This window comes from Phalaenopsis equestris, unplaced genomic scaffold, assembly GCF_001263595.1.
Source record: "Phalaenopsis equestris unplaced genomic scaffold, ASM126359v1 Scaffold000174, whole genome shotgun sequence".
Classification (NCBI taxonomy): Eukaryota; Viridiplantae; Streptophyta; class Magnoliopsida; order Asparagales; family Orchidaceae; genus Phalaenopsis; species Phalaenopsis equestris.
The window spans coordinates 1,961,304-1,971,888 of record NW_018164616.1 but is presented as its reverse complement, the minus strand read 5'-3'; the positions used below and the strand labels follow the sequence as shown (position 1 = coordinate 1,971,888).

Sequence of the window (10,585 nt, the reverse complement as noted above, 5' to 3'; positions counted from 1 at the left end):
TATATATATTTATATCTAAGTTTAAAACGTAACTGTTTATTTGGTAATGTGGTTATGTGCCTTCTTTTGCTTACATTTGGTCCAGGTTTGAATCAAACACTTTATATTTATTTTTTCAGTTTAATTTTAACGAGCCGAACACGAACACACTGCAAGCCGATTTCGAACACGAACAATTTTGAACGAGCCGAACACGAGCCAAGTTTGAGCTCGCTCAAGCTCGGTTCGCTAATTACGTTATCTCTAATCTTTATAGTTTTTAATTTACTTATGTTTATCAGATCTTTATTTTGAGCACTTTTATGTAATATATGTTTAATTAATATGACACTCTTAGCATATTTATTAAAATGTATTTTTAAATATTTTTTATCTTTGGATAATATTATAAACATTTGGCAGGAAATAGTGATATGATTTTCTTAAATTTCTATAGCATAAATTTTAACCTATAACCTTTATTTACGAAGGTATAAATATATGATTAATATATATACTATTTTTTAAAAATTTTTATAGATTTATTGACAGATTATTTCTCTAAATTATAGTCTATTTTGTGATGAGTAGGGAGGTGTTATCGCACCGTAGATGGAATGCTTCACTACATAATTTTATAAACATGCATCACTACATGGAATGCTTCACTAAATTATTTCATACGGATCGAAAATTGCTCATCTCAAGATGCGTGCGGTGTTCGATCCTGACCGTAAATCACACGGTCAGAATGTATTTCGGTGGGCCCCACCTAATATTTTTTTTGTAAAAAAAGATCAGGTGATTTACGGTCAGAATGTATTTTGGTGGGACCCACCTATTTTTTTTTTAAAAAAAAATTAAAATAATCCTGACCGTAGATCATTAGGATCAGACACCACATGCACATGCATAGATGCATACGGTGTTCGTATGCAATAATTTCTCCGTGCTGAGAGTAGATCACCGTGATCTACGGTCAGGATCGGACATCACATGCATAGATGCATGCGGTGTTCGTATGCAATAATTTCTCCGTGCTGAGGGTGCGTTCCTTCGTTGGATTGGTTGTTACTCCACAAGGCTGCTCATTACCTTGCAGTAAGTTCACCAATTTTAACTAATATGAACTTTAACTAATAATATTGATCAATTATTGCGTACCTTTATCGCACGTAGAAATATATACGGTGAATCAATCAAAACACTCTCCCTATTAAAATATATGTCAGTGTCTTGCGTGCGCTGTCCGCACAGAATAAGAGCTCGATAATTTTGATGAATTTAATATGTCAATTTATATAAATATTATATGACATTTTAAAAATAAAAACTATTGAGAATAAGAATAAAAAAAGTAAAATAAAATGTCGCATTTTGCCTGCTGGAACGCGGAATCGCTTTGAAGACGCTAGACCTCCAGTCGAGATGAAGGAGATGGTTGTGGGATCCGAGATGGCCCGGCGAGAGGCGCCGTCACCGCCGCCGCAAGCCCTAGTGGAGAGGCTCAAGGACTACGGCCAGGAAGACGTCTTTTCATTCTGGGGGGAGTTATCCAATGAGGAGCGCGATCAACTCGTTAGAGACATCGAGGTGTTCCTCCTGACTTGTTTTATTTAGATCTGAGTAGGCATTCATTGCTGCCTCTCTGCCAATCAGAAGGAAAATGATTGATTTTTTCTTAGAACAAATCTGTGGAATATGATCCTGTCGTCGTTCATCTTCTGTTCCTTGAGCCGCCCAAGTAATTTTTCTAGGTTTATTTTACTGAATCTGTTATACGAGCTGGCAGTAATTATGTCTGCTTGACAGAGATGTATTAATTTATCTCTTAGGTTCTTTGGTGAACTAGTGCGTGATTCCGCTTGGTCTGCCTGCTGTGTAAGTAGATGAATCTTAGACAGGGTTGTGTACTTGTATGTTATATTAATAAAAGAGCACCCAGTAGTTGGGGCTTCCGGCTATAATGGTTGAAGGAGGGGCTTATGTTAAGAATCTGTTAGAGGTCACAATGGATTCAATTTTTCAGTGAAATCTAGCTGCTTTTGTTTTACTTTATTGAATTTTACAAATCAGCTGAAAATTTACCTCTTTCTCTTGTTAATTCTGCTCGTCCTATTTAGCCTTCTCATTAAACCTGTTGTTACCCATGCAAAAGTAAATTTTAAATGTATTTTGGATCCTAGCATTCTAATGAAATTTTGAATCCTAGCATTCTAATGAAATTTTGAATCCACCCTTTTTTCTCATACATGATCTCTTGTTCTATGTTTTCTTTGCTTAAAAAGATTGAAGTTTCTATCATGGTGTTTATATATGTTTTGTCTTGCCTAGTAGGACTGCTTCATTAATGTTGATTCACCCTTTCCTTAGGTTTGTTCATTAGTCAGTTAAGTTAAAATCATTTCGACATTTTTTCGTGTAGAGGAAGTTGAATTTCATCATGCAAATGCATCATCGTGACTTGTTTGATTTCAGGGCTTAGATCTTCCACGGGTTGACCGGATAATTCGTTGTTCACTGGGATCTCAAGGTGATACTTTTATAAACACCAATGAACTTGAATTAGTAAATTTTAATTCTTGTTCATTATTGAAATCGCTCTCTACTCTTTTCATTTTTGGACAATTTCATTTAGTAAAGGTCCTCCTCTGCCTGCTATTGAGCCTGTGCCCGAGAACTGTGTTTCCACTGTGGAAGAAAGAACTCTAACTGAAAGAGAGAGGTGGTGGAAGAGGGGATTGAAGGCCATCTCAGAAGGCAAGTTAGCAGTTGTGCTTCTATCCGGCGGGCAGGTAAGCAACTATTCCTTATTATTTCCTTATTGATTGTATTGTTGTTATGCCAATTTATATTTAGTACTAACTTAATACTAGCTTTTACATATCATTTCAATGCTTCAAATATATCATTTTCTATTTCTGCTTTTATCGTCACAGGAAGAAACCAACTCGATGGTATAAATTTATAGCTTGAACTAGATGAATCATAGATCATGCGTGTGGAAAGAATATTAATCTTATAGATTTATTTAGGTTTATCTTCTACCTACTTGAATTTAACAGTCTGCCAATGTTCAAGAAGTAAATATTGTGCTGTCCTAAAAATACAAGTCTTAAACCCAACTTTTATGTGCAATTTTTTTGTCAGTATGCTCACTATTTCCATCATAAAAATAGCTTATTATCTTACTTTTAATTCCCATTATTACTTCTTGGTAATTTTCTATTTTACGTGTTTTATTTGTCTAGCTTAGATAACTTCTCTATGTTAATGGGATGTTTATATGTTTACTCATTTTTTTTCCTCTTTATATCTGATGCAGGGAACTCGGCTTGGAAGTTCAGATCCCAAGGGTTGTTTTAGTAAGTAGTTGATATTGGATATTTGTTATGTGTATAATACAGTCATCAGCATTCTTGTTGCCAGTTTTCCGATTTATTTCTTCAGTCCTTTTGTATAAGACGAAATCTTGGAGTGATAAACATAAATTTTTATGTGATGTAATAGTTATACCATAGACCACATGTAAGCTTGGTAAAAGCCTTAAAGAAAAATGAGTTCCCCTTCTTAATTTTCTTGTTTCTCTTTTTAACTCAGTCAACTTTTTTTTGGTCCCGTTAACTTCAAGAATTATTGACAAATATTATCACAAATTTAATTATTTATTAAAGCTTGTGCTTTAAAGTCTGGAGGGTGTGCGGCTGCATGCGTAATATCATTCAATATTATCATTAGATGGGAAGAGACTTAAAGTAGTAGAAGACCTGAGATTGTCTTCTGCATGTGATATATAGTGTAGCTTGTTGAAGCAAAAAAGAATTGTTTGACAAATAAAAACATGAAGCAGTCACTGGGCAGTCATTGCTCGAATAGAGTTTTGTGGCTAACATGAACGTTTACGGCATTTCTGACTTAAAAAATTAGAGCTGAATTTTTTTTAACACATTTTTAAATGCACACTAAGATTATTTTTAAAATTTATATGAAGTTCTTTACTATTGTGTGACAAAGTAGAAGGAGATTTTGTTTCTCCAATTCTATACACATAACAATGTAAATAAACATGCAAATATTCACAGACAGATAAAATTTATGCATCTCCCTCTGATACAAATATGTGCTTTCTTAAGGAAAATTGAAAACTATTTTAACACCAGCAAATCAGAGCACGTCATTAGGTGACTCTTATATAACAGTTTATCTTTGATCTAGACATTGGACTTCCATCCGGAAAATCACTTTTCCAGCTGCAAGCTGAACGAATATTATGCGTCCAAAAGCTTGCTGCTCAATCAGGTGATGGTAAGTTATAATGTTTACTATACAGGTTAACTCCACATTTTCTTCAAAATAGAATAGTGTCTTATGGCTGCTCATCTTGCAGGTCCATCTACTGTTACTCCAATTCATTGGTATATAATGACTAGCCCATTCACTGATGAGGCGACTCGCAAGTTCTTTGAAAACCGCAAATACTTTGGTTTAGACGCTGGCCAAGTAATATAGTGTAAACTGTGTGCTTTTTATTTTCAGAAGCTCATATGTGCTGATACTTCTGTTTTGATGTAAGGTTACTTTCTTCCAACAAGGCACCCTTCCCTGTGTTTCCAGGGATGGTAGATTTATCTTGGAGACTGCATGCAAGGTATTCTTCTTTGCTTCCATTGCTCCTTTCATGCTTTGATTTTTGAGGCTAGCAATTGCCTTTAGTGCCTGCTTGAATGTATGCAATTAACTTATCTTTTTCGTCTCGCAAGTTTGGAAAGTGTTTAAGTGATGATCTGCCTCTATTGGTTTCTGAATGGTCCCTTTTCACATCATTCAACAAGAAATCTGATCATTAGCAAAAGTTTACACTTCTAGTTTACTTAATTTGATTTTAAATTTGCAAAAGAAAATTTCTTGTTTAGAAAATTTTTAGAAAATTAAGTAGGTATTTAATATTAATTGCATCACCTCTGGAATTAACAATGGCTGATCGTCTGTTGTTTGTTTTTGGGTAATAGACCCCATGCCTTTTATATAGGCAATTGCGGAGGTATTTAGTGTTTATCCTTTCACTATTTTTGTTTTAAGATAGAACCCTTCGGACGGCATAAAATATATTTGTCTAAGAGGCAAAAAGGGGCCAATAGGGTTTATAGGAGGGATTTTGAGCTGCCTTTGGAGACCAGAGAGAGCCACAACTTCCTTGGAGAGCTCTTGAGTCTTTGGAGGAGCTTTAGGGGACTTTTTCACAAGCAAGTTAGAACATTCCACCCTCATCATCTTGTTCAATTTTATTAAAATGAGGAATTACAGAATCTAAAGAGAATTTTTTATATAACCCATCAAAATTTAAATGCGACGATTTGTTTAATTATTCAAGGATTTAAATTCAACTAATAGAAACATTGGTACTTAATTTTTGTAGTTTGATTACGAATTAACATCTTTATATACCTGCAGTGCTTTCTTTACACATAAAATATGATCCACGATAGTCTTCTGAATTTTTTATTTGTTGAATTTTTGTTTAACATGTTAATTGTTATCTGTAATTTTACTATCGACTGTTTAAAAATGGTAAATACTCCTATCTTCCAATATTTACTTCACAATTTGTAGTTCTGTTCTCTCTAACATTTTATTTTAAATCCTTAAAATTTGGTTTTTATTTGCTAGGTGGCAAAGGCTCCGGATGGAAATGGTGGACTATATGCTGGTATTGAGAGATATTTTTTGAAGCACATCTGGAATGATGTTTTCCTTGTTTTGTTCATTTAGAATCTACTGTTTTAATTCCCAATGTTGTCTTCTATGGCAGCTCTAAAGTCTTCGAAACTGCTGGAAGATATGGCCATGAGGGGTGTGAGATACGTGGATTGCTATGGTGTTGATAATGCATTGGCAAGCATTTTCTACCTTTTAACTCTAACTTTCGCAATCTCTTTTACTGTCTAGAACACCTATATAACTTTTGAAGGCAGGTTCGTGTTGCAGATCCAACATTCTTGGGATACTTCATTGACAAAGGTGTAGCTACTGCAGCAAAAGTTGTACGCAAGGTGCATTAAAACCTGGAATTCCTTTCCAGCAAAAGAACACATTTGAATTGTTTTTCCAATTTAGTACATTCTGTTAATTGCTGTCATTCAAAGCACTTTTTGATTAACTTCATCACTGCTTATTTCAGTTGAAAACTTTGCTAAAATTTATCTATTTAGGAACATGAGGCGATGCCACCTATTTCTAATCCATATGAGGCTGCAAATCTAAAATTAACCAGGAAAATAAATGTAAGATCTATTGGTGCTTTAAGCAAAATAAAACAGAAGGAAGCTAAATTGTTAATACATCTGAAAATGAGTAAATTAATATGGCAAACATTTGTTAGGTTCTTCTGTAGCAGAATCGTCTCTTTTTTAAGGGAATTCTCTGTCTATCTTTTCTATTCATTAGAAAAAAACCTCTAATATAAACAGAGGAAAGAATAGAATGTCTCAAGGAACAATTGAAGAGGAAAGAATAGAATGTCTCAAATAGAATGTCTCAAGGAACAATTGAGTAATACCATTTTATAGCTATCTTATTTAACAATGTAGTCATACATTATTCATTAGAAAAAAACCTCTAATATAAATAGAGGAAAGAATAGAATGTCTCAAGGAACAATTGAGTAATACCATTTTATAGCTATCTTGTTTAAAAATGTAGTCATACATTATGCCTTTTTCTAGCATGATGTTAAAACTTTCTTTCAATTTGGAGCATTTATATCAATAAGCTCTAATTTATTACATTGACAAGTAAAGATAGTGCACTTATTGCTTTGGTGAGATATTTATTTTTTGATTTGTACTAGACATGAAAAGTGGTAATCTTCTAAGCCATTATGATGTCAATGGATGAAATAATAATCTATTTTAATATTTTTTATCCATTTATAAAACACTTTATTGCTGACAATGTATATGGCTTTAGGATTGTCATAATTTAGAAATATACACTCGGTTATTGGAATGTGAACTCTTTTAAGAGTGCCTTTACCTCATAATTTGACATACATAGTGAGCCATGGATTTGGCCACAACAGTTTACTTTTTATTCTTTTTGGTGATATGATTGCCTCACACAAAAATACAATACCTAGAGGTTTCTTGTCATCAATAGATCTAATATAGTTGATATTGGAGAATGTTTCAATATTTAAATGCCCAATTTGAGCATGTTACAATCCTTTATAGAAGCATTTTTTAATAAATCTGAGAATGCGAATAATATCTTCCTAATCTATTTGGAGTTTTGCACATGCTGGCTTACAGACCCTATATCAAAATACATGAAATTTCATAATTGTTAGATAAATTGAATTTTAGCCAACCTTTAATGTTGACATGAATCATCATATGGTAAATTATCTTTAGAAATGGTTTAGTTTTTGATGAGGGAGGAAACTAGTTTGCATCCTAGAAGATCATTTACTGTAAGGTAATTAGTAGCTTATTTACTTTGCAATAGAAATTTCTCTTCCTTAGGTCTTTGGTTACAAAAGAATTTATGTAAGTAGTATTTTACTTTTGATTTTACTTCTTAGCCACTCTAGCGAGCAATATATCATCAACATAAATTGCTAGCATTATTGAGCTTGTGCTATTGTATATGTCTAACATGAATAGAATGTTTGGTGGTGTTACTGCAAAGACCAATTTCTGCTGGAACTTTATAGAACTTATCAAACCAAACTTGTTGATTGTTCTTAAATAGGTAGATCGATTATCCCTTTCAGTTATGCACCTAAGTGGTTACATCCTCATTTAGATTATCATAGAGGAAGGTGTTTCTAATATCCTTTAGTAGCATGTGCAATCCTTGATTTATGACTACAAGGATAAGAATTCTATTTGAGTTGATATTGGTAATCTGTTATGTAAACTTTTGTACAGATTTTGGCAATCGATTTTGAGCTTTTATTAATCAATGGAGCCACTAGGATGAAACTTCACAGTGGAAACCCATTGCCAAGTGATTGCTTTGATCAAATAGGAATGAATAATCAATTCCCATGTATTTTAATTACAAAGGGTATTCATCTTCTCATCTATAGCTCGCATTCTTAGATGATATTGCAGTGATATGAGATATGTTTTTGGGAGTAATGATAATCAACAGGAGCGTTATGAAACGTTTATAAGATGGTTATTGATGGTTAAATGTCATGAAGAAGTGAATAAAGGTATGTAATTAGCTTCAGGGGAATGCTCAGTTAACATAGATAGGATGACAGGGAGGTATTGCAAGGGGTGTTGGTTGAGGCTGTCTTTCATACATTTGTAGAGGACTAATTTAGCATGGTCATCATTAAATGTAACAAAATAATCTAACATCAACGGAGTTAGAAGAATCAAACCTTGAAGATCATAATGAATTAATAAGGACAGGATGATGACTAGCATTTGATGATGGTAAGGACAAGATACTTACCTACCTAACTTGTTGAGAATATAAATTTTATGGGAAGAGGTGGCAAATTTTTGAAGTTGAGTGGGAGGAAGATGGCCAAGTAGTAATGCCATTGATCATGAGTAATAGCAGAGGTAATGTCAAATTAAATGTTGGTTTAAAATGGTAGATTTTCTCATTATTCAACAGCCTTATAGGTCATTTTCCTTGAGTTGAAATCTTGAAAAACAAAGTAAATCGGATGAAAGGTTATATAGCAGTTTTAGACCGTAGTAAGATAGTGTAAAAATCATACATTTATTAGAAATTGAGGGACATATAACACACTCAAAAGAGAAGTGATTTGGGATGGATGAACAATGTCTTTTTCTAAAATAGAGGATGTTTAATCATTGATGACAATAATAGTTAGAAAAGAAGATGCATGCAAACTATTTGTCATATCTGAAGGTGCATTTGAATCTAAAACTTATGATGAAATCAGTTTTGTTATCAACAATAGAACTTGAGGAAGAAACAACATGAGATAATGAAACTGAGGAATTTGACTATTGAAATAAGAACTAGGTTTTATAATGAGGCATACAAATAAAATTGGAAGAAGCATCAGAGGAAGATGATAGCCTAAAGCTTTTGGTTGATGTTTGTTGAGCATTTAAAGGATAACCATAGTTTTTAAGCATCATTTAGGAGCATGATTCATGCGGGTGCAACGAGAACATGCAGTAAAAGATATTCTTATGACCATGACCACTGCTAATTTATCCTGCTCAACCACAAACCTCTTGTGAACTTTTGTGCAATCAAAAAGACAAAATTATATTGGGCCAAAGATTGGGGATTTGAAAATAATTTGATGCAAAGAACAAATGATAGAACAATTGAGCTGTGTGGAATGATTGAATTTACTATTAATTCAAATTATATATCTGGAAGGGAATAATAAAAGTTAAATAAAAATTTGGAAACAAGAAATTATTCATTCTTTTTCATTTATGAGAACTGGATCAATAATAAAGTGGCAATATTGGATTAACTCATCTTTTTTCTTTTTATTATTAAAAAAATCATCTTAATCTGCTGCAATGCTTGTAAATCAGTAGATCTCTTTTTTTTTTAAAATAAAATATGTTAAAATAATGTCTAGATACATGAGATTACTTTTTTGAAAGAATGTGGAATGAAGAAAATCTCACAATTTCTTGGCGTTGTTTTGAAACATGATAGTAGAAGCACTGGATGGTTAACTAGCTTTAAGAAGCTAAGTAAAAGGAAGTGATTGAATGCTTGCCATTTTGATAGCACGTTGGTATCATTTCTATCTCGAGGAGAAGGAATCATTTCTATCTCGAGGAGAAGGAAAGGGAGTTTTTTGTGTTGATAGAAAACAAATCGAAAATGCCTAAACCACCAGAGTTTAGTTGATCTGATTGACTTAATGGATAATGGAAGAAGGCCGTGACATTGAAGGTAGGGAGATGTAAAAATGTCAAGGGTGATTTTATATCATCAAGCAAGTCTTAGAAAACTGGCAAGAAGGGTAGATAAGAAATTTAGAGATCAAAACGGGTGCGGGCCAATGCAGATGTGGGTGTGAAGGAGCGAGTCGATTGACCATATTAAGATATGTGCATAGCACTTGACTATGTTTTTTTACAGTGAGATGTTAGCATAGGTGTAGGATTAGGGAGGAGAGGGAAGTGTTATTCAAGTGAGAATGCAATAGAGGAGGCCAAGGTTGAGTGAGGTTGGCATATCCTTGGGAGGCTGAGCGTAGTAATTAAGAAATTACCAGCTTTGATTCATGAAGCATCTGGAGAGACCGATTGTGGAGATTGATCATGACGAGGCCAACAAATAGAGATGAAGGGACAACATGATCGAAAATAGAGGTTGCAATGACTTACAATGGAGGGAGGGGTGATCTACCAAGGAGTGAAAGGGGTGGGGCGATTTTTTCTAGGGTTTCAACCCTACCTTAGATATCATTTTGAAGAAAAATCTATTCCTTCATTAGATAAGACCTCTATTTTCTTTATTTTTTCCGCAATAAAAGAATACATGTTTATGACCAAGGAATGAATAAGGTTCATTTTCACACATAGCACCCAATTCTTATGCACTTGCATTTCTAACACCTAAACTTTATATTTACATTTAT

General features: G+C 33.5%; 1 protein-coding gene across 1 annotated transcript in view; it reads left to right on the top strand.

Annotated features, from left to right (window-relative positions):
- Positions 1-1,335: 1,335 nt before the first annotated feature.
- The window catches only part of LOC110022181 (UDP-N-acetylglucosamine diphosphorylase 1-like), a gene marked incomplete in the record, with an annotated part of 19,050 nt that continues 9,800 nt past the window's right edge, over positions 1,336-10,585 (top strand). Inside the window, 10 exon segments of the mRNA XM_020720998.1 lie at positions 1,336-1,572; positions 2,458-2,512; positions 2,623-2,774; positions 3,305-3,344; positions 4,195-4,284; positions 4,367-4,479; positions 4,553-4,627; positions 5,647-5,686; positions 5,789-5,871; positions 5,952-6,029. Coding sequence (XP_020576657.1) covers positions 1,408-1,572; positions 2,458-2,512; positions 2,623-2,774; positions 3,305-3,344; positions 4,195-4,284; positions 4,367-4,479; positions 4,553-4,627; positions 5,647-5,686; positions 5,789-5,871; positions 5,952-6,029 — 891 coding nt within the window.